Source organism: Nestor notabilis, unplaced genomic scaffold (genome assembly GCF_000696875.1).
Source record: "Nestor notabilis isolate BGI_N333 unplaced genomic scaffold, ASM69687v1 scaffold21962, whole genome shotgun sequence".
NCBI lineage: Eukaryota > Metazoa > Chordata > Aves > Psittaciformes > Psittacidae > Nestor > Nestor notabilis.
In genome coordinates, this window is record NW_009917262.1 from 9,545 (window position 1) to 34,112 (window position 24,568).

At 36.7% G+C, this 24,568-nt stretch overlaps 1 protein-coding gene across 1 annotated transcript in view; it reads right to left on the reverse strand.

Moving 5' to 3' along the window:
- Positions 1-24,568, reverse strand: part of EIF2AK4 (eukaryotic translation initiation factor 2 alpha kinase 4) — a gene marked incomplete at its 5' end in the record, with an annotated part of 35,598 nt that overhangs the window by 5,035 nt on the left and 5,995 nt on the right. The window contains 29 exons of the mRNA XM_010009144.1: positions 1,554-1,666; positions 3,474-3,560; positions 5,184-5,312; positions 6,072-6,179; positions 6,296-6,430; positions 7,045-7,215; positions 7,776-7,841; positions 8,254-8,370; positions 8,861-9,029; positions 9,123-9,172; positions 10,171-10,292; positions 11,193-11,268; positions 11,872-12,108; positions 13,066-13,116; positions 13,734-13,835; positions 14,527-14,606; positions 15,294-15,351; positions 15,584-15,688; positions 16,058-16,180; positions 17,159-17,242; positions 17,918-17,987; positions 18,695-19,107; positions 19,452-19,609; positions 20,145-20,254; positions 20,623-21,158; positions 21,569-21,726; positions 22,758-22,873; positions 23,698-23,828; positions 24,330-24,410. Of these exons, the coding sequence (XP_010007446.1) occupies positions 1,554-1,666; positions 3,474-3,560; positions 5,184-5,312; positions 6,072-6,179; positions 6,296-6,430; positions 7,045-7,215; positions 7,776-7,841; positions 8,254-8,370; positions 8,861-9,029; positions 9,123-9,172; positions 10,171-10,292; positions 11,193-11,268; positions 11,872-12,108; positions 13,066-13,116; positions 13,734-13,835; positions 14,527-14,606; positions 15,294-15,351; positions 15,584-15,688; positions 16,058-16,180; positions 17,159-17,242; positions 17,918-17,987; positions 18,695-19,107; positions 19,452-19,609; positions 20,145-20,254; positions 20,623-21,158; positions 21,569-21,726; positions 22,758-22,873; positions 23,698-23,828; positions 24,330-24,410 (3,956 nt within the window). The remainder of the gene's footprint in view (positions 1-1,553; positions 1,667-3,473; positions 3,561-5,183; positions 5,313-6,071; positions 6,180-6,295; positions 6,431-7,044; positions 7,216-7,775; positions 7,842-8,253; positions 8,371-8,860; positions 9,030-9,122; positions 9,173-10,170; positions 10,293-11,192; positions 11,269-11,871; positions 12,109-13,065; positions 13,117-13,733; positions 13,836-14,526; positions 14,607-15,293; positions 15,352-15,583; positions 15,689-16,057; positions 16,181-17,158; positions 17,243-17,917; positions 17,988-18,694; positions 19,108-19,451; positions 19,610-20,144; positions 20,255-20,622; positions 21,159-21,568; positions 21,727-22,757; positions 22,874-23,697; positions 23,829-24,329; positions 24,411-24,568) is intronic.

Genomic DNA, 24,568 nt, shown 5'->3' on the forward strand with positions numbered 1-24,568 from the left:
AAAGAGATTTACAATAATGAAGAAATACTGTAGTAAGAAATGGTTTCACATTATACAAACATACTTATTTCACTCCAACAAATAAAAAAAAAAAAATGATCTATAGATGTGGCCCATATTCTCCAGAATAAATTCTATTCTGGAACAGACAGGAAATAGTAAAAAATTACATTGCAAAATCTGATCTAGAAGCAATCTTTGATTCCCACAGACACAAAAAACATGTTCCTATCATGCAGGAATGATTTAGATCATAATGAGAGAATATATTTTAAGAATATACCCTCTAAGTTATTAATTTAATCTACAACTCCTTACAGGTTTCTGTGAGATAATATTAAAGTATCAAATTATTATTTATGTTTAAGATCACACATATTCAAAGAAGCTTTCAATGGTTTGGATCTCTTTACTTTGCACATTCAGGATTCATTAACAAAGTAATTTACCAGTGTTATTAGAATCATAGTTACTGCATTTCTCTGTTTAGTATTACCAAACATGGGATTTTCTATATTCTGTTCTCAGGATCTAGAAATAAACTAACTTTTAGATAGAATTATTTTCTTTCACAGCTTCTAACAGGTCTTGTAGATCTGTCACAAAACATATGAGAGTTGGGTTAGTTGCGAAGTTAAATGGCAAGACTGGCTGAAGCCAGAAAAAGGAGAACAAAGAAGTGGGTAGGAGGGGTAGCAGGAGACATTAACCACCTGCACAAACTACTGCTCAAGCTGGGCATTTCCCAGTTTAATAAATTACTTCATTAAGTCTATTCAGAAATACTACGGATGTCAAATGTGTTAAGCTTCTGAATTCTAGTTTGTGTGACTAACATGTCTGTTCCTGCTGCCAGTACACACATACACAAAGATTTACATACATATAAATATATATAGAAGTGTGTAGAATTCAGTATTTACAAAAGGAGATGTGTGAGTAACAGCTATACTGTTTATGCACACAGGTATGAGTGTAGCCTCTCCTGTGATTTCTGTACTAACTTCTATTGGTGACGATAAATTGCAATTTCAACAAAGATAGGATGATGCGGTGTTGCTGTGTACCCTGAGTCTTTGCCAGGTGTTATCTTCATTTGTGCCAGCTGAAGTGTACAAGTGTGCTACACCTTCATTTCTACCACATCAACACTGCCTCAGAACGAAAGCGATTTGCTGCTGTACATCTTTGATTACACAGTACATGTAACGGGACATCTGGTCACTAACAGGGACTTGCTGGCAGCCCTACATACAGGCAATGCTGGCGTTCTGGTAGCATTTGACCTGGGTAACTGCATGGGCTTTAAATTTCGGAAGCACTGTGGGTGTCTGAACGTAACAGCAGATACAGAAATCGGTCTCTTTCTAAATCCCAATAGAATTCTGAAACCAAGCCTTTGCTGTCTTTTCCCCATAAAAGAAATTCAGCAAAGCTCTTACTCTTTATCAAATAAAATCAAGGTTTAACTAAGTGTATCTTAAAATTATTTTACTAAAACTCACATTCACTTCTGATTTTGACTATTCACATTGACATTTTATGTTACTTACCTACTACATCTTTCATCACAGTTTTTAGTTTTCAGTTTCTGCATCAGGTGATCTAGTAGGTCGGATTCTAAAATCCTTTTCTCTGTCTGTCTGTCTTTCTCAAAGGATTTCACCTATGATGTAGTTCAGTGAGTCTTAAGATTGTTGATTCTTAAATTAACATATGAATAAACTTATCAAATTTAATAAAAAAATCAAACTGGATTATTCACCCATTAAAGGTGAAACAGTCAAAGGTCTGAAGCTATCACTATGACCAATCAATCACTGCCAATTAAATCTCTGATTAGATTTTTCTTCCCCCAACCAATTTCCTCTGCATTCCCAAAGGTTAAACTAGTTTGGCTACTTGTATTTAGTATGTAATAATTCTTCAACAGAATGGTTCATAGCTGCAAACAACACGTAAGTAATACCGTATTTGGTTTGGGGCTTTTTTAGTTAAGGAATTTTATCAGAATAAGGCCTGCCTTTCAGTTTGCATGAGTTACAGACTCAAACATTCAAAACTTTGAATATCTGCTCCATCTTTACTGGGAAGAAATTATTCAGTAACACCACCATTTGCCTCATTAGCACATTCTTTGTTGGTTTTGCTTCAATAAAGCCATATTAAAAAAACTGCTCTGTAATAGTCTGGTGGAAGACATTGATATATTGCATCCTTCTCATCAAAATCTACTTGTTCATATAGTTATTGCACAGTTGTAATGACAAGGCCAGTAGTAAGGGGAGAATATTTTTGTAATGCACACTGGCTAGGTAACATTGTCATCCAGATGCTGTCAAATGGCTACTTTTTTCAGTCAAAGAAGGAATTCTTATTAAAAAATTAACAATCCTTTTCCTAATGATCCAGAATCAAGAATATTTTAAAACTTTTAACTTCTGAAAAGATTCCAGAACCACAGGCTGCAGAGCACAGAAAGTGGTAATTCACCTTGTGACACAGTCCAGACTTTCCATCTTAACCTCAGCTTTCAGAGACAAGGAATGTGGCTTTACCTTTTTGAACTACATGGATTTATTTAGATTTACATTTTAGTTGGATTTGTATTTATCTTTATATTTAGTTATTTTGTATTTCAGATTAGATATAAGGAGCAATTCCAGAGGAGGGCCATGAGGATGATAAGAGGGCTCGAGCACCTCCTGTATGAAAAAATATGGGCTGAGAAAACTGGGGCTGTTCAGCCTGGAGAAGAGAGACCTCACAGCAGCCTTTCACTATCTGAAGGGGGCCTACAAGGATGTCAGAAAGGGACTCTTCATCAGGGACTGTAGAGATAGGACAAAGGGTAATGGGTTTAAACTTAAACAGGGTAAGTTCAGGTTAAATATAAGGAAGAAGTTCTTTACTGTGAGGGTGGTGAGGCCCTGGAACAGGCTGCCTAAAGAAGTGGTAAATGCTCCATCCCTGGCAGTGTTCCGAGGTGAGGCTGGACAGAGCCTTGGGCCACATGGTCTAGGGTGAGGCACTCCTGCCCATGGCAGAGGGGTTGAAACTGGATGATCTTAAGGTCCTTTCCAACCCAAACCGTTCTATGATTCTGTATTTGTTTTGTATCATGGAAAGCTGGAACTGGAAAGATCACTGAGCTGTCTCATTATTTTTGTAGTTTCAAAGAAATCAGAGACAACAGAAACCTTTTTCCACATAAAGATACCAATGACTCAAAGTCAGCAATGTTTGCACTCATTTTTGGAGTTCCCTAAAGGAAAGGGGGTCTGTAAATAACTGTTACTAAGGGCAAAAAGCTTCAGAAAAACTTTCTACTATTTATCAACTGAAACTGTATTTACTGAATTTCATCTACTTAGATACTTCAGTGAAAATAATAATGATCTTAAAAAAAGAAATGTAGATCAGATTATAAGTCTCAACACCATCAACCATCCTCTGGTCCCACACTTACTTACCTTCACATGACTTCCTTCTTTATCTGACACAAGGGCCACATATGTAATCCCAGAGCATCTGCAATATTCCTGCAGTTCTTCTTGGGACTGAAATGGGAACAGGGGAAGGGGAATGGGACAGAAATTTGACAGATTATGAAGTTATCACTTAAGTCTCCTGTCCTTCATTAAAAGAACTTTATAGGCAGCTGTTACACTGATTGTATGAGCTTTTAAGAGAAGAAAGCTTTATCAACAAGTCCAGGAGCTGAAACTTCATTATGCATATATATATACATCTAATGCTCCTTAAAAATTGAAATCTGTTTAAGTCTACACTAGACAAAGAGAATGTCTAAGCCTTGCAGTCCTAATTCCCACATGGAAGGGATCTAGCTGGATCTAGAAGCAAAGATTTTAGAGATAACTGTAAAAATGTGCAATGCAACATCAACCAACCGGTCACCACCCCACTGTCCGCAACTTCCAGTAATACGTTAGTCCTGCATGACTGGGACTGTGTCATGAAAGCTGCCTCCAGCTGGGTTTCATGTAAGCCTGAGGCTGCCTTACATCACTATCAGTGTTGAGAATGATGTAAGTCAGCCTTACCGAAGGGCTTGCTGTGCTGACTTAGGAGTGGGCTGCAGGACAGTATTAGACAGAGGCAAGAACTACTCAAAATCTTCATTACTTTTAAAAATTACAAAAAGAAGAGAGCCCAGGGTGATCATAGAAAAAGCATAATGATCTGGATTTTTTTTTCAGTTTTGAGAGACTGAAGCCATTGGAAATGTTACAGTGAAAGATTACAAAGTCAGGCAATTAAGTGAGAGCTCAAAACTGTCTGCTCTGCAGCACACAAATCAGAATGGACAACTGCACAGCACTTCTTCTGTTAGTCACCAACTGGCACAATTAAGAGTTACCCAGACACATAATCATCAGGTAACTTCCACTACTATTAAAAGGGACTTCCTCATTGCTATGGAGCTCCCTGCTCCAGTGAGGCAGTAGGGGATAAAGCTCTGCTTGATTTCAGCTGCAGGAAAAAGGAGCACAACTCAGCTTGGCACTTTCTCTCCCTCCTACCACATGTCTCTCCAGGAACAACATGGAGACCTCATAATGTATCTAGTAGTTCAGTTTATTAAACTGTTTTTCTAACAATAGAATGGTGTCAATATTCCTCCTGTAACTACTAGTCTGCAGCCATGTGGATGTATCTAAAAGTCGATGTTACCATTCTATTTCAGACATGCCCGTTATTAAGGATTAACTCAGGGATTCTACTTGCAGCCCTTATTGAAAGGAAAATTTATTGCTTTCACTGGTACAAAATAGGTTTCTGCTTTGAAGCATCTTCACCTCACTTAATTTGAGCTAGAGTAATTTTAAATTCATTATGCAACTTTTCCCCACTTGATTTCAACCGGCCTTGGACTCCACTCTCCGTGTATAATTAGGAAAGCTCACTTTATTCCTTTCTGCTTAGAGGAGTGCATAAAGATACTCCATCGCACTTTTAGGTACTCTGGGATATAAAGAGGAAGAACGCTGCACGCCCAGTGAGTCTTACGATTATTGTATCTGAACAGTATGCTACATGCTCAGTTTTATGAGTCTGTAACTCAAAAAAAAAGACCCGGGGGGGGAGGGAAGGGCAGTCTCAGGCTGCACTAATCTTAAGAGAACAACAATGTAATTAACACAGAGAGATAGAAATCCTACCTGGGACCAGTCATACATTATTTCGGCTGGAATTCCTACAGTCCAGAGTTTCTGAACAATATTGATAGCTCTACCCATGGACATCTGACCAACACTTACAACCAGCAGGTCACATGAGCTGACAGAAACCTGAAGGCAAAGTAAAAACAAGAGGGACAATATTAGCCATGAGACCTCCTCTTCCCCTTCATAAGGCAGTGAAAGTAACAAAGAGGATAAATACGCTAATGCTTTTCAAAATCTATCAAGCTGAAAAAAAAAGGGGTTACAGCCATCTCTTTTTAGAGCCAAAATCTACCTAAGCATGGCTGAAAGTCACTGAAGCTTGCTCTTTGATAAAAAGCATCTGCACAGCCTCAGCTTGCAAAGTATCCTAGCCTTTTCTGGTCTTCCTTTCCTATTCTGCTTAGCAATGTATTCTACTCTTAGAAGTTTGTAAAATGCACATTCCACAATCAAGTGAAACTGTGTGACGCTGTACAAAGTAGTCAATTTTCTTAAGTTTCCTTCCATCTCCACCTTCTATACTTTTATCAAGGCAGAAGTGGTAGGGGCAAAGTAACACTTAGTAGCTACTACAGTTGTACTCTTCTATCTGAAACAATCCACAGGCTGAGGAAGATGTCCCATTTAAATTAAAGGGGTATAAGCCTGAAGATCCTCTCTTCCCCTAATCCTTATTAAATAATATATTATTATTTATTAATAAACTAAATAATTCTCTGCAGGTAATCTTGATATTTGCTGTCTATTTCAGTATGGTATTATTCTGGGACACAGCTGAACATCTTATTTTTTGCCCATCTGTGGCTACAATTAGGTTAGTGAGCTGTCAGGACTAAACAAACAAACAAAACCCCTATATTCTGTCCCCCTTCAAAGACTTACAGAATCCTCCACACTGGAAACAGCAGCAGTTATCTTATCTATAGCTATGCTGACTCCAACAGCTGAAGGAATAGGTCCCACCGTCTGTGGCCCTCTAAATTGTGGAATCTCAAAATAAGACAAAAACAAAACAGAAGACCCAAATAGTTATCTCTGCAAAATGTCAAAAGGTTTTTTTTTTTCCCACGGTTTAAATATATAAATAACTGGAAATGAGTACATACCAGATGATCATACCTGCCCCCCGCAGCAAGAATTTCAGGCACAGTTCTTTGTCTTCTTTTGATGTATGCTATAAACTGAAAGATAATTCCATTGTGCTGCTGTATTTTGTAAACAAGTCCCAGATTTATAGAAATCTGTAAAATAAAAATGAGTATGTGTACAAGATCGTTACCAGTATTATGGTTAATATAACTGATTTCCTATTAGCAGCAAGGATTGAAAACACTGTTCTCACATAAGGAAGACATAACGGAAACACTCCTTATCTCAAAAATTTCGAAATACAATTAAAAATAAGGAAATCATGTTTTAATCTTAAAGCATCCCAAGAGACCGGTAGCACAAAACCCAAACAGCAAGCCTCAAGGAAGGTGGAGGAGGGGAGGCCTTTAGTAGTCAGCAGCTTTCTCTATTTTTAAAATACTTAGTTTGTTTCAAAATTTAAAAATTCCTTTATGCTGTAAGTGATGTCTTCAATCTTGGTTGGAGGAGGGGAAAAAAAAAAAAATCTGTATGTCATTAGACAGAAATTAAACCAGAGACTTCTGACTGGAAGAGGTCTTATTCTTAAATTGCATCTTAAAAAAAAGAAAAAATAAATAAAATGAATCAGTGCCAGTATTTTACTTGTCATCGAAAGACACTTTGATGTGGCTTTTCTATTCTAAAATATGATTACTTTGTTTCCTGGCAAATTACAAGGCTCAGCAGCCTGTAAATCAAATTATTAGCAGAGCATTTTACAAACCTGAAGTTTTATTCCAAGTTGCTTTAGCAGACCAATGACTTCCTCTAAATCCTTCATGCCATGCTTCAGCAGCTGAGTGACACCTGGCTTTTGTTTTATCATTGTGTTTAAAAATGGAAATACATTACTTGCTTCTCCCTTCTGCTCAATGAATCTGTAGAGTCGAGAAAGCTAAAAACAAAAATCAAAGAAAAAAACCATAGGCAACACCACTGACAGCACTCACAACAGATCACATCTAAAAAAACCCTAAAAATATTAGACTTGGTGTGAGCAAAATATCTGCCTTTTTTGTTTGTTTACCCTAGCAGCCTGTTTTTACCTAGTGAGTTGAGGAAAGGAATGGACAGGCACAAGTCTTGTCAGGGTGTCCAGAAGTTAACCTCAACTCCTTGTGTACATTCATTAACATTTGCAGACTTTTTTTTTTTCAAGTTTCTCTCAGTTTGTTTTACTAAATACCACTGCAAAATATTCTGTTTACTCTTTAATTGCTTCCACAGTCTGAAAAATATGTTTAAAAGCAGAAAGAAACTTGGAGAGTTGCAATACTGACTTCCAGAAAGAAGACAGAACAAAATCAGACTGCCTCCAAATAGACTGATCTAATTTGAATAGCAGATGTAACCGTTTATTTTACTTACTCTGGCTGATTAAACTGCAAAGTAAATGAAGTATTGCTGACTTACGGCAAGTTACAGAGAAACTATCACTGAATTAAGATTACTTACACTATTTGATGTGAGGGAAAGATTACAGAATTTGGCTTCTACTTCTCTTTTAGTTAGCTTTTCAGTCTACAAAAGAAACAGATTCAAACATGTTCAGCAACTTAGTTACCAAAAAATTACTATTGTTGAGAAGAATTAAAACACAACTTTCCAATGTTTTTAATTAAACGTTGCACTTACAAACTGCAGTAATACTGCAAAAGAACAAAACCAATAAATAACACATTTTCCACCAATCCTGTAGCGAGGCCTTACTCAGCTTCATTTCAAGAAGCAACAAAATGCATACAAATGCCAACTTAAGCTGTGCTTATGCAGAAGTGCATTGTGTTGGGATTGAAACATTACCTTAATTGTTCAAATGAATTTAATGTATTTTCTCTGCTTATAAGGTAGGAAAGACCAACATGATATTAAGATACACTTTAAAGTTTTTACTGAATAGCCCACCAGTTCTTAATTACACTTAATCTCTTACCACAGCATCATAAAGAATGATGTAGACTTGATTGAGTTTATCCTCTGGTATCCCACAGTGCAGAAGTATAGCTTTCAGTAAGGCAGTGTGGTTCAAGTAAATACTGTAATTTCTTTCCTAATGAAGGGTAAACAAAAAAGAAGAAAGAAAAAGTTTTACTTGCATTCCATTTGCTTAATAATAATGTTAACAGCTATAATGATGATGGTAATGATAATAATAGTAATAATAGTTTCTAAAGATTTAATAATAGCTCAAAACTAACTTCAGACCTTCCACCACCTTGCCTCCCAGCTGTAACTTAAGAATGGCAAGGCTTGTCCCTTCTGTCACCTGCGCAACAGAAGAAATATGTTACTTCAGTGGCACTGTAAGGATTCAATTAATATTTCCCTTTCTCACAAACCTATGCTTCATTTTAAGTTTACCTATGAAACATTTTTTATTTAAATCACAGTGTTCTGTAATTGACTAATGATAAAATGTGAAAACAATTCTGTAGCTAAGGTTAAAGAAACTATCCTTTTTAAACACATTAGACTAAATATTTACTTAGATTAATATTTTAGGATGGAAAGAGAACAAAGGGCATGATTAGAGAATCTACCTGTAGCACTGAAAACTCTTGAATGATTTCTGAAATGGCATAAATTGTTTCTGCTATAGGCAGAAAGCAATTTCCAGTAGATGTTACGATGTCAAATGCGCATTCTAGGAGTTCTTTGGGATGACAGCGGTCTAACTTCCGAGGTCTGAAAACTCGCTCTATACAGTATCTACAGGAAACATTGAAGAAAGAATCCACATCTTCAGAGATCTCTGTCATAAAGCACAGCACTTGTGCAACATGTCATTGGTATGTTCCTTACCTTTTCAAGTTTGATATGTTATTTCTAGCTACAAATCTTGCAAAAGGAATCTGAAAAACAAAATACATCAAAATTGTTGAAACAAAACATTCTGACTAGGCTCTGAAACTGGAGATTAATTACTACCATGCAGTAACACTTGTACTCTCACATCTGTAAATGCCCTAAATATTTAATTATCCCTGCTCCAAGTTTTAAATAGTAACATTTCCCCCCCGCCAAGTTCCTAGAAGAGCTTGGAGAGGAACACAAGGACATTTCCTAATTACCCTAATGCATGCAAAATGCATCATAAATCAACTATGAACATAGTGAAATGTACAAGCAGGTATTTTGCTGCTTACATAAAGACATAAAAGAGTATTTCTTAATAAATCTTTGGTTGACACATTTTCCAAACAAGTAATTCCTACAGAAAAACCAATTTTGTGGATCCCACACAAATCCTTAACTGAGAGTCATATTGTATAGCTTGATGTTATAAATGCAAAGGAAGGACAAGTCAAATTGACCTTAAATTAGTGAAATGAAGTATAAAAAGTCATGTTCTTTAACCATCAGTAGTAAACAGAAGATACAACTTAAAGCATTTAGGTATTAAATGCGAGGTAATTAATGAGGCCAACATTGCACATAATTTGGTATGTCTGAGACAGGATCCCAGACAGTAAAATTTGAACTACTCGAACAGCAATTCCTCTCAAGAGTAGACTGATCCTTGACAACATGTTTGAGAAACACAAAACTGGACAGACTGTTACCCACATTCTCTATAAATAAGAAAGGGATGGAAATACTAGAATTTTCACTGGTCATTGGAAAAGTCTTGTCTTTTACATGTGGAAGAAAAACCCCAACAAACCACAAAACCCCCACAAACCAGCAGTGACATTGATCACATTTATAATACGGCACTTTTACCTGTGTAAGATATACTGCTGAAGCAGTGTAAGCCTAAACCAAATTTGCCAATAGCGAATCAAAGGTATCTACAAACACCACAGAACTCTTCAAACCCAGCTTTGCCTGCAGAGATAAAACTACTTACTCTGAGGTCATATGGAAGCATTACAAGCATCCCACTGTGATCCATGAAATATGAAGCTTCATTATGTTCATATAGTTTTTTATTTCTGGGCATTAGCAGCGGAGTATGCAGCTTGATGGCTCCTGCACAAAACCAGTAAAATACTATTACCTCCCATTTCAGAAGTAACATCTGCTTTTTATAACAAGCTCATGAACAATCTTGCAGGACATGATAATCTCAACCAATACCTTTAAAAAATTACATTATTTTAAGTGTCCTTAATAGACTGTCCTCTTCCACTGTTGAAACAAAGCCATCAAACAAACTGATTTTATATCTTGCACACTTCTTGGGCTCAGCAGGCAGCCCACAGAGAACTGCCAATTCCATAGCCCCAGCACACTCCTCACCTTGCCTCCCTCTTCAAACACCACCTTTCACAAAAGCATACATACGAAACAGATGAGAAACCCTAGAGATACCAAGAGCACTCTTCTGATCTAGAGGCACTTCCATAGAGAAAAAATACTGTTCAGGCATGTTGCATCACGTGTCTCAAAAATGTCCTAGAAGTCTTTAAGGTTCACTGTAAAACCTCATAAATACCTTTCTTTTCTGGCTGTATTTTGCTACCACCGATCTGTATGAATCCAGTCTTTACTGAAACCTTATTATTAAAAATACTTTCATGTTTTAAATTTTCCAGTGATTCTCAAATGGCTATTTTGTTATGGAAGCTTTATTCTTCAATTAGATGTCAACATAAACTTTTAATTAAGGGGGAAAAAAGCACCCCAAACACAAGAAAATGCTTCTAACCATTACAAACAGCAATACAATCTAATAGAAAAAAAACATATATCCCACCCCCCATTTTTCTTCCTGAAGAATGAAAACATTTCATACTCTAAAGTGCTGACAAACATGCTCCAAAGCCTGTTAAGCTTCTGACTCTGTGACAGCAGTAACACCATTCTGTTCTCTTAAATCCATTCAATCATAAAAAAAATTAAATGAACAACCTTGGTGAACACACCCACCGTGTCTTTTAAATATCCGGCTGACAATCTCACATACATGCTGCTGTATCTTGGCTGCCCAAACAGAAAAACTACCCTGAAACCATCACAAATAAAAAGTACATATATAATTTATATGCCATAAACACTTCAGGTAATACAGGCAATTATTCCACGTAATACAGGCAATAAGCATTCTGCTATCTCGTCCCACTATAATAAAAAGATAACCAGAGCTATATAAAGCATTATTGTACTATGTTACATTTGTTCAGATTTAGAAATATTTAAAAGTTGAGAAACCAAGAAGGATTACTTTGATTGCCATGATCAGACAGGGAAGAAAACAGCCAGAAGCAATACATTCTGTTGGCAATCAGATACAAGTAGCATTAGTTATAGAAATTCAGAGTAAAGAAAGTAATCATCTGAACATAAGCTTAAAGCTGTAGCTGCTACAATCAAACACTGCTTATTTATTTCTTCCGTGAAGAATTGATGTAAGGTTTAAATAGAAAGTGGTTAATCAAGCCCACATAGTACAGATCATAGCTTTAAATGGGAACTAACATGAAGGTTGATTTCAAGATAGAACACAATTCTCTCAAACATGTTAAGAGTTTACCCATATAAACTTTTTTTTTTTTAATCCAACACAGGAAAAACTGAAACCACATGCATCCCCTAAACACCTACAAACCTTCAACATATCACTGTCATAGGTATAATCTATAGCTGGAGATACACGCTGCAAAAATATCTGACTCATCATAGTCCGGTAGGCCTTTCCATCCACATTAGCTAAGGTATGGTGGAGTACTTCGTGGAGTTCAGATTCTTCCATTTGCGGTGGTGGAAGATGTTCACTTTTTAACAGCTCCACAGCTGTTGGTCGTGCTGCAGGATCATGGTTCAGGAGCCATGTAATAACTGATCTCTACAAATCAAACAAAAATTTTACACTTTAGAAAAATTTAGACATTGGCAGTACTTACAACAAACTACCTAGTCACATCACATTAATAAAAAAATATGAGACTCTAAGGGGGACCAAAAAAAGCAGGATCTGAATCTTTGGGGTGGATATTCTTTGCTTATTAAATTCTGAATATCTTCTATTGTGTTATTATTCAAATAAAATTTATAAATCATGAAACTTTTTAGAAATGTGCCTCCCAGGATGACAAAATATGTAGTATCCTTTGTTGCTCTATGTTATGGTATCTCTGGCATCTCTTTATCAACAAAGAAAGCAGAACCATATGCATAACAACAAAGATCTGAGAGTTACACATAATAAAGAAGGGGGAATCTTCCTGGCATATTACAGTAAACAGTACTAGACGGAAACATTTTTATGGTACTAGTAACAGGCAGATTGCCATTTCACAGGCATAACAGACAAAAAGATAATGCTAATGTTAAACGAAGAGTCCACTAGCAAAAGGAAAGTTATCCAGATGGTCCAGAGAAGATTACATTGCACATTTAATTCATCTGCCATGGACGCATTAAGAACAGCTCTTGACAACTCTTTTCAAGCTCAGAGAGTCAATTTAGCTAGTACACTTCTTTTTGTTCTGTGATAGATTTCTTTCAAAGTTTAAGAGTTAAACAATACAGCTGCATTTATCTTAGCCTCAAATGTCAGCATTGTCCCTCAGAGCTTAAAAGGTATGCCCGTGAACTCCACATTTCCTTATGACTGAGCTTAGGGAATTTTGTATATTTCTATGTCAACTTAGGATGCTAAGAATTTTTTTTCCTTACTTTGTTCCAATGTCATGTAACAAGAACTTGGAAGAGATTACTATTTTAAAATTAAGTGGGGAAAAATGGTAATAAATGTTTCTTGACAGGGAATACCTAATTGTTAAAATATCTTCAAAATTACCTGCTTTGCATGGTTGACTTCATCAAAGTCTTTAGGAAATACAACAGTAGGCTATAAAAACCAAAAATCATATTTGAATTATAACAGGCAGTCTAGCTTGCTCAGGCCAGTCTTACTTTTAAATTCTACATATTTAAACAGAGAAACTAAGCATCTTTATTGCTCATGGGAAAAAAAAAACAAAAAGAAAAAAACCCCACAGAAAAAAAAACACATGGCAATTTCAGTTTGAAGAGCTAAAAGCAAAATGAATGTCACTGAAATGCTTCTATGATGTTTCGTACAATGAAGATACAACCCATAATCACAAACACTTACCAACTACAAATACCAACTGGTTCCTGAGAGAGACCCACTGGGTCTAAACGTGGGTGTGCTAAAAACATGACATCTTTATCTGATGTTTAGTCCTCTGACGTTTTACACTGTAAAAATTAACTTCAGACAGAACACTTACTGATAGTAATACCATTACAGAAACCACAGTGCATTATGGGCATGTCAGTACCAGATCCAATTTTATTTTTCACTTTTCATTATGTATTTTATAAACTTTTTTTTCCTAAGCACTCCCTTTAGTAACATTTTACTCTGTTTTGCATCCTTCTACTTCTCTTAACAAACTATTAGGCACACAGGATTAGTATCTTTTATATTTGTGTACTTACCAGTCTTAACTGACTAAGAACAAAGATCCTTTCTGATGCAGTATTCATAGGATGGTAAGACATTTCAAAGAATATTATACCCAGACTGAACAGGTCCACTTTCTAAGGGAAAATAAAAAAAAAAGGAAATTTAAATGTAATACCTGTGAATTCTCTGCAGTTGATGATAGCAGAGAAATAATAATGTTCTGGTTAAATTTCACAGTACATTACAGCCAGAGATAGAGGTGGGGTTTTTGTAATTTTGTTTTGGTTTCTCGGGTTTGTTTTTTGTTTTGTTTTTGTTAAATGGCACAATCCAGACCTGTCAGACTTCAATGCCTTCTACCATCATAGCACTGCCATGATGTAAAGGCCTCCCTCTATGAAAATATTTCTGCTTTGAAATTCAGCTCATCTCTGCACACAAACAGGATCCTCGGATAAAAAAGAATGTACCCCCACCTCCCAAAAATCAAGTCTAGGAATTCAGAAGAGCAATATATACTTCTGATGATTTTTTACCTTAATTAGAGACTGTAAGATTTCTATCCTACTATTACTCAATGCTTTCAAATTGAAGTTGCTTGCACCTAGTCATGGTCACAGCAGAGGTAGAAAAACTGACCTGTCCACATCCTTCCATCCTTGCCCTCCACTCAAAGGAATATTTCTCATTCCCTTGCTTATCACAGCAGTCCCTCCACACTCTGTTCCACCTTGAATTTACCTTTGTTTAGCAGGAACTGACCTAAATTGTACCTTTTACCTTGGATTCCATGCTACCCTTTTATTAAATCTACTCTAATCATACCTGATTGTACGTAGACTTAGTGCTTCCTTGGACCTCTGGGCTGACATACAACGCAGTGCCAACCATTCCAGTCAAATTACCTATGTGGCAAAAAATGAAAAAGTTTAAAGAAAGTGGAAGAGAAATGCAGCATCAAAGTCAAGAAAAACCTCAGTCATCAATTGTCCTCATTTATTCTAGGTTGGAATGCAGCCCTTATTGAGACAAACCCACTTGAGAACAGTTTGCAGAACAGACAGTTCTTACCTTTGCAGGTCAATCTGTACTAGCTAAACTTACCTACTGCTTTACAGAAATGCAGTAGGTCAGCACACAAGTGATACAACTATATTTCACAACCATTACACTCATCTTAAGACATACCAGGTACTAAAGTTTACTCAAAATACAAAATTCAGCCTGTTAAAGGTGGAAAAAAAAACCCACCCAAACAAAAATCCCTTAATTCTTGAAATTGTCCTGTACCAGCAAGAGAACAGAAGTGCAAATGGAATGGATATACAGGATCTCTGCATACCTCACGCTAAGAAAAGCACTGATCTATGGCAAAAGGCTAGCAGTGGAAGCAAATTCATTTTTAGATACCAGTCAAAACTGAGAGATTATATGTAACGTATCTACCCAAGGTTGGAGGTTGTTTCCCCCGCCGCCAAATAAAAAAGGTTTTCTTTTCAAAGAATGAATGTAAGTTCTAACAGAGCATACAAGACTACAAAATAAAAGTGATGGCTTAAAATAATTTAGAATAAGCTACTATGTAAACTAACCTGATGGGTCAGACAAAGCAGAACTATCTGAGTGATTTTCTTCTTGTTTAGAGACCACCTGAAATTAGGAGAACATACTGTAAATGGCACTTGAAATGCTTCTGTTGGCTTTTCTTAATGCTTTGGTTGACAGTACATGGTTTAACTCTAGAACCTTAGAAATAAACAAGTTTATGGCATTCACAATATAAAGTCCAACGAGAACTATGTTTTTATGTTTTATTTTCATCTTTCATATATTGCAACACCAAATTCAAGGGGGTTTTTCATTCACTTTCAGCTGTACTTACTGCATTTGCTGGATGATCCGTAGCTAAACCAAAATCACCAATTTTTACATGATCATCTGAATCTAAGAAAATGTTCACAGGTTTCAAGTCTCTGTGGATCATTCCCTGTTACAGCAGGAGAACAAAAAAAAAGAAGACCACAGAATATTAAACAATAAACATAATTCAAACTAAAACTCTGTAATAGACTGGAAAAATCATATCACATACTTTTAATGCAGTAGATTACCCACTGTAATAAGTCATTGATAATTAATTTTGAAGTAAGACTATAGTTTCTAGCCCAGATGCTAGAAATAAAAATTCAGGTTTATGATAAAGTATTCTAAACCCCTAGAACAGATTAATAATCAGAAGTGCAAGGAACAAACCTCATAATAAACCCCCCAAAATGAATAGGATATGAAGAAACCCACACCGAAGAAGATATTACATAAATATTATAAACAGGTCATAAGTGTCTTATTTATTAACCTTTTCATGGATATAAGCTAACCCATCCAAAATTTCTCGGAAAAGCCTCCAAAGCCGACTGGTGTCTTCATATAATCCTTGGTCAATAGTATCCCTTAATGTGCTCTTTTCACAATACTCCATCTTCAGTCATGCAGAGGTAGGGGACAGAGGGAAGAAAGAGCAGTTTTGTCAAGAAAAGAGACCATCAGAAACTTTTATCTGTGTGCATATTAATGCCTGGTCCTGTAACACACAGGTCGGGAGCAAACAATATCACCAAAACATTCAGCTGCTTGGAATTTTCCCAAGAGCTGTCTTTTAGCTAGAAAAAACACATTCACTTATGGGTCCTACCCTATTTTCTGTGACAATAGTACAAGCTAGCAAAGTAGTATATTTTGAACATAAGTGTTAAAAACAAGATAAAAGCAGCCAAGCCACTGAAGTGGGTCCAGAAAAAGGCAATTTGAAGGGCCTGGAATACAAGTCTTTCTTATGAGGAATGGCTGAGGGAACTGGGGCTGTTTAGTCTGGAGAAGAGAAGGCTCAGGGGGGACCTTACACTCTCTACAGCCACCTGAAAGGAGGTTGTAGTGAGGTGGGGGCTGGTCTCTTCTCCCAAGTAACAAGTGATAGAGAAAGAGCTAACAGCCTCAAGCTGCACCAGGGGAGGTTTAGATTGGATATTAGGAAAAATTTCTTCACCAAAAGAAATGTTCCAACGATCAAGCATTGGAACAGGTTTCCAAGGGAAGTAGTAGAGTCACTGTCCCTAAAACTGTCCAAAATGTGCAGACGAGGCCCTTAGTAACATGGTTTAGTGGTGGTCTTGGCAGTGTCTGCGTAGCAGTTGGACTTGATCTTAAAGGCCTCTTCCAACCTAGCCGATTCTGTGATTCCAGCTACAGAACTTTGAAAGGCATAACAAGCCATGTGTGCTGCACAGTGCTTTCCACCAGCCAAGCCTTTCAGAAAACCAGTCTATTGCAAAACCAAGACTGATCTTGGCCTCATCTGCATTTTTTAAGGTCATTACTTCGCTCATGAAAACCAGCAATTATTCTCTGCAGGTTGGAATAAGCAGTATCCTTTTATCTGAAAATGCAAGTAAGTTTGTACCTGAATGTACAGGTAATGTACTGTCTGAATGACAGGTGTCCTATCTTCTCCTCCACGGCTATTCTTTTCATTCCCTTCTTCATCCTTTATCACAATTAAGAGTAACAGAACAGTTAGTTACAGGAAGCCATCCAGAGAGTTTTATACGTATATTACTATTTTCTAATGGCTGAAGCACATTCATGAGAACTCATCTTCTGTTTGAATAACATAATAGGTTTGAATAACATAAAAATCTATAAAAATAACTTACTGACATTTTTGTAATGCCACTGCTTCTAAATAAACTACAAAACCAGGTGTGACCCAACTCTGATCTTCAAAGTGAGAATGAGTAATATTTTGTCAAGACTAGACACTGGAGGAAAAACATTCCAGAAGATCTGAGTGAAACATAAATCTCAAAGTGTGTCATGTTTAAAAAAACAAAGATAATAAAAAATTTCAAATTAAAACATACAAATAGAATTAACAATGCACCCCCCACACCACCCAATCATTTTGATATAGTGTAAATATAGATACAGTGACAAAAAACTAGATGATCTCAAGAGGTCCCTTCCAACCCTAACAATTCTGTGATTCTGTGATTCTGTGAATGCAGCTCACGATGGCACAACTTTTACTCTGATGGAACATAACCGTATGTGGTTCTGTACTTAGACCAGAACTGAAATGAAACTTCTCAACTGACCTGTTCGCATATCAAAGACTTTTTTATGATCTTTTCATTTTCACTAGCGTTATCTTTATACTTACTGGAAGCTGACCTTTACTGTTTTCATCTTCATTATCAAAAATTATTTCACTTTCAGAATCTGTGGTTGGCCTGTTTAAAAAAGAGAAAAGAAAAAAAAGTTTTGGGTGCCAAAAAATCTGGAAACTATTTGCAGAAAAAACATATCTAAGCTTCTGTTAAAGACCTTCCATACGCCTTAAACAAAAAAAGCAAACCAAACCAAAACCCCCAAAAGTAGCCTGCTTGCAAATAACACTTCCTTTGTCAGCCCTGTCTTTCAAAGGAAAGGTTTATCTCTGCATCAGTACAATCCCATTTTTATACTCAATAAGCAAAACTGAGGTATATTTACTTACTTGCTTAAACACAAGACCCACCATGAGTAAAAGAACCAATCCATACACAGAGACAGGTATGGAATATGTTAATAAAAATCAAAACAAAACAGAAAGGACAAGTGAGGTATTTTTCAGGATTTTAAAATATTTCTCTACTATTATTAAAAACTTTACTCTTAATGTTGGAAAAGACAGTCCAGCATAAACAGTCATGCACTCTGACACAAATTATAAGAATATTCTAGAAGCCTAAACCGAGATTTTCCTTGTATACTCACTGTTCTTAACTGCAAAATTTCCTTTCCCTGGCTATCTGACTGCTGGCAAATACACTGGTTTTGAGCCAGTGGACAGAACAAACGCAGTGAACTAAAAAGAAGTGAGAATGATAAAAGACACAAAATTGGAAAACCAACTCTGCTCATGTTCCCTATAGTGCCAGTACTGAAGCCTACTTACAAAAATGACTGTGAGAAAACCCCATCACCATCATCATCATCATCACTGGACTCCTGATCAGCTCCACTGAATTTGTTGCTGGAGGATCTTTCACACGAAGTACTCCACTCAACTGAACTTGTCAAAACTGGAGGAGGAGCATTAGCTTCCACATCACTTGTCTCCTCAGCATTAAGGATGAAGAGACCAGCTTTGGTGGGCATTCTTTTATCTTCGTTTGTTTCAGATGATGACACAGTGAGAACAGGATGTTCATGTTTTTCTATCCAAGCATTGTAATACCTCACGATATTCTCATGGTTCAAGCGAGAAAGTAATGTTACTTCTCCCTTAATCCTCCTAAATTGCTTGCTGGCAGGGTTTACGCGGATACGTTTCACAGCGTAATAGCAACCGTCAAGTTTATTTCTTACCTGCAAAATTCAAGTAAACCTAGAAAGTCAAATTCTTATAAATGCTTTACCAAGTAGAGCCAGAAATAAGAGTAATTTTATGCAAGAGGAAGTTTTCCTTCCAGCTGGGAAATGAATACAATTCAAATGCAAGCTTCCCCATACTGACAGACCACCCCCCAGACTCTCAGAGATCTCACACAAAACTTACCAGCCAATTACAGATAAAACCCACAACACTGGCACAGCACACAAGAAGATAATAAATAAAACCACACCAACACTATACACATTGTTTTGCTTCTGAGAAAACAGACACATCTCCAAAAAGGATTCCACAGAGGAAAATAATTTTTCTACCACACCTTGATGACTGCTCCAAAAGCCCCTTTGCCAAGTAATTTGAGTTCTTCAAACTCATTGTAGTAGCGTGAAAATTGTCTCTGTGTTTCTGTGACAAAGGAAGCACTGGATATCTGACTGCTGGGTACAACTGTCTCAATGCAATCTACGCCTGCGGAATCTGTAAAGAGGATATCAGTCACCACTGCTGGCAGCGTGGGGTATAGGGATAAACCACAAGGGACTGCTGAATAAACATCAGGATGAAGATAAAACCTAAATAACTTCAAGTGCAACCGAAACCTAAAATACGGAAGTGCTCTGCTGTGTAGAGTTAAATTCTGGTACAAACATAAATCTTAATTAAATTTTTAATTACTAAAATTAATTATGCTGGACAAAGGAACAGACTCTAATAAGAATATAACAAGGGAAGAAGTCTTACTCAAACGTCTTTCAAGGACAAAATTAAGGCTGAAATTTACACCATACAGGAGTTGGAAGAATTTACAGGTGTAATTAAAGCATTAGCTTTGCCTGATGAGACAACAGCAGTCAGCCCACCCCAGCTAGTCATGGATATAGAAGTTAAAGACCATATTAATTAATGTAAAACATTTGTGCAGTCTTATGAAACTCTAGAACAGCTGTTTTCCTATTACTGCAGCACATAGTCCACTTATTTAGCAGTATATAGAAAGAAACAAGTTTCTTACCATCTGGGTTTTCTTCAGCTACAGGCGTTTTCATTCGTGGAATGTTTATAAAACTATGCTGTAACAACTGCTGAGGAGTCCATCTTTCCTTATCTTCCAAGCAAACACATCTGTTAGCAAACCAAGAGAAAACTGTTCAAAAATCTCTTCCATTTCAGGTCTAAACGTTCAAAGAGGTCTCCTTATTTAAGAAATTGTCACTGTTATCATTCAGATGGGAATCAGAAGCAAAGACAGACTAAATGACTTATCCACAGTAGCACATAAACATGGTAGCAGGTAAAAGAATAAGAGAGCACCAGACTTGTTCTCCCAAATCCCAGACTAGCAGCCTGAACTGTGAGGGAACAATTACCTCTCCTTTAAAAATTTTAACTAGTGACACAGGGGGATTTAGTTGTTCTTTCAAAAAACTATCCAAGTCTTTAAAAAAAATAACAATAGAAGCCAAAAAGACACAGGAACGCAACAAACATACCTTCCCAGAAAGTCCTGGAAGTCAGCAGGTAAACTGGTAGGAATAGCAACTGGAAATTCCTTGGTTACTTGGCCCTGGCTGAGTGAAAGCAGAAGCAAGCCCAGACTCCATACATCTCCTTTTTTTCCAGGTTTGCTGGGAAGACCATTATCACTAAAATGAACTTTGGTTTGCTCAAAAACATCTGCTTTGCAGATATCAGCTAAGCGCTTGGAAATGCTGTAGTCTGTCACCTTGACATTTCCTTCAGCATCTACCAGGATACTGGAAGCACAAAGAACTTTGTGTACTACTGAATTATTGTGCAAGTAGTCAAGAGCTGACAAGATCTGGGTCACATAATGGCGCAACTGCTCAACTGGAACCGGAGTCTCTTTGTTTAAGTATGTAGAAAGGCTGCAACCACTTATATGCTCCACTAAAAGGTCCACCACAATTGAATCATCCCGTTCTTTAAGGTTCATACATTTATAATGCACTATGTTTGGGTGACTTAGCTTCGTCAGTGAGCTGAACTCTGTTTCTGCACCCTGAAGCTGTTAGAGAAAAACAATATAACATGCAATGTGTCATAACATGAACACACTACTACTAAAATAGATAACATATACAAAATACATGTATTACATTCTCATCATTTTCTGAAAAGGAAGTATTGTATACATGGGGCAAGAATAAATTTGGTTTCTGCCAGGTAAGCTTGATTCTAATATTTTATTATTTTATTTATGCATACTCACAAATACACGTTCTTGCATTTATGTTACTGTAACTTCTGAATACCCTGAACACCCATCTTCTTCTGTGGTGCAGATACTCTAAACACCAACATTTGCAAGCTCATCACCACACCACCCTCTCAAGTTTAATATAAACTAGCAGCCTCCAGAAAAGCACAGAACCCCACCTAACCTTTATTAAGCCAAATGCAAAATATGGGCACTACCTGTTTCTTACACTTCTCAATCTTTTCCATTTCATGTGTTGTAAGAAATCTTCCCATCTTTTTTTGCCAGTGCAGAACCCACTCGTATATTAAAACAAAGTCTCCACTACGAATTTCCAAGGCATTGTACACTGATTTACCAAGTTGTTCATCCTTGCCTGTACATGGAGAGAGAGAAAAGAGCAACAGGGCTTCTTTTGTTTCTAGGGTCCTGACAAGAGCTCCTGCAAATGCTAAACAAACACCACTAAGCCTGCTTTCTACAGTTTCAGAAACCCAAACTTACTTATAACTGAACAAGATCCATACCTACATGGTAGGTATGGAAAATACCAGGTCTGATTAGACTGAATAATACATAGCAGTAGTCAAATGAAAGCAATGGCACACTGGCAAAAAATTGCTGCACATTTTAAAGAATTTCAGTTTTTAATAAACAAATGTTCTTCCTGATGAGCAAATACCAAGCTCTACATACAGCAACGTAACTGTTCATCGTCAAACTACAAAATAATAAAATTCACTTTGCTCCAGAGACTTCCAGGCTGTTCATCCTACCACTGAGGAAGTGCTATATTTAAAACAAACAATGAAACATTTGATGGTCCATTCATATGGGCATTTCATGAAGGCCTTTCAGCTCTGAAAGTCTCCTATCATTGTCTGCATTTCAGTTTTTTGCCAAATCTGCTGCTTTGATGCCACCGCTACTGGAAGGAATGGAAGAACAGTAAGCATGCATTTGTAGCTCACTGGTTTCGCATGTCACTGGAAGCTAAATGACTTCTTGCTTGGTAGCCATTTGTGTCTGACAAGCTAGCTATTTAAATTTAAAAGCAAACAGTTTTCAGTATTATTTTAATTATGTAAAGAGGACAAAATATAAAGAAGGTGGGTGCGGTTTTTTGGTATGGCTATACAGTTACGTAATTTTATCTGGAGAAACACATCTTTACTTAAAATAGTTGTAAAAAAATATAAAATATTTACACAATGTAACTTTTCCTATTGCTCCCACTCTCGACTGTGACATTTCACAATCCACACGATTCTCTCCATCCTTGCTGCTTGTACTTACCAACGTGTTAAGTTCCCCTTCTCAAAAAAATCCTGAACAAAAAAAATCCAACAACAACAAAACAACATCCCCAAACCCAGTACTTCAAGCTGCAATTGTAATTTTGCTTACCTAGACATTTTCCTTTATGGACAATAAGTTGCCCAGCACCACTTGTGCCGAAGTTCAAAACTTCATGATTTCCAGGGGACTCCTCATTATTACTAACAGAAAACTGGCGTTCTCGTCTGCAATGTGAACAGAATGTTTTTCTCCAACTCAAAGAGATAGTATTGTTGCAGTCCCTAGTCCCTAAAGATATCAATTCTGCAAGAGGATTAGCTTTCAGAGACTTTCATCCAGTATTATCCTTTAATTTCAAAGATACCGAGTTACTGCAAAGATACATGATTAAAAACCCAGCATTTTTGCAGCAACATCATGCTGAGCTCTGTATTTTAAGCGTGGGGGGTCAGGTAGTGGTAAAAAAAACAGAAACAAACAAAAGAAAAACGAACCCCCCAACCTACCTGTATCATCACTAGTCCTAACCCAGATGAGTTATGCACCAGCAAAAGAACCCTCCGGTAACTCCCATTTCCCTCCATTAAGTTACTCTACAAACACAATCAGCATTATCCAGTTCTCTGACAGGGAACTTTACACTGGTGTATCTTTAAAGCACATGTTTTGAGGTGAATATAAGCTTTAATTTATTGCACTATTCCAAAACCTTGATTAATTTATTTAAAAACTTTCTTTTTAATTCAACTGGCAACATATTGCATACTTTTAAGAAACTAAGTATGTCCTGAATATACTTTCCAATGATTGCCAAATGTTATGTTAAATTAAGGGCCAAGTTGACGCTCTCAATTGGAAAGTTCCCAAGTTACCCATAGCACATGAATTAAACCATGCCAAATGAAGCGTGGGGGGAAGGGGGTGACACAACAAAAAAACCAAACAACTGAGCAACATGGCACATTACTCTCTCGCCTTCAAATTTCACACTAAAATCTAATGTTTGGGAGGAAAAAAAAAAAATCCACATGCAAATTGACATACTCACTTTGAACGTCCAGCTGAATTTGGTCGGTGCTTATTATTCACTCCATGTTCCAAACAGCTCCCATTTAAACGTGAAGCAACTCTTTTGTGAGAATTTTCTTGACATGTCAGAGCAGCTATTTCCAAACGTTCCTGTAAATCACGAAAAACACCAAGTAAGTACAGGAACTGCACCTATCTTCAAAATATGTGAATACTTGACTGTCATTCTTTAAAGCCACCCACATCGCAGAAGAAACAGGTTTTCATAATATAAATGTACATATGAGGCCATGGAAGAAGTGCTGAGATTCAGAAAGTTCATTTCAGCACTGTCCACAGGTAAAAAGATTCTTTACAATGAAAGCAGAAACATTAACATGCTCTTTTTTCTATGTCTGTTTGAAAGTATCCATTTCAGTACACTTAAGATGCTAATATATTAAACTATTTTCCTTTGCAATTGATTTTATTCCAGAAATAAACCCCATATAATCAAGAACCTATTTTAACCTAAATCTATTAGAAACACTGGATGAGAAAGATGTCCGGACAATTCAGTCTTGTAAATCTTGCAAGTTTTTGTAAGTGTATGTTATGGTATTGACAAGACATTATTGCAATGGTTTTTGCATGCCTGCATAGAAAGAATACCTGTTTGGCAATCTCTTTCTTTTTTCTTTCTTCTCTTTTCTCTTCCTCCCTTCTCTGAATCTCGTTAAGGATTTCACGTTGCTGAAATGAATTTTGCTGGTGTTAGAGATGCAACAGTACATGCAATGCAACTGCTAATCTTACCCTGGTATAATTAAAAAAAAAAAAAAAAAAAAAAAAAAAGAAAAGAAGCTATGATGCTGATTTTTCAACAGTGTTAAAGAGGGCTGGTGGATCTC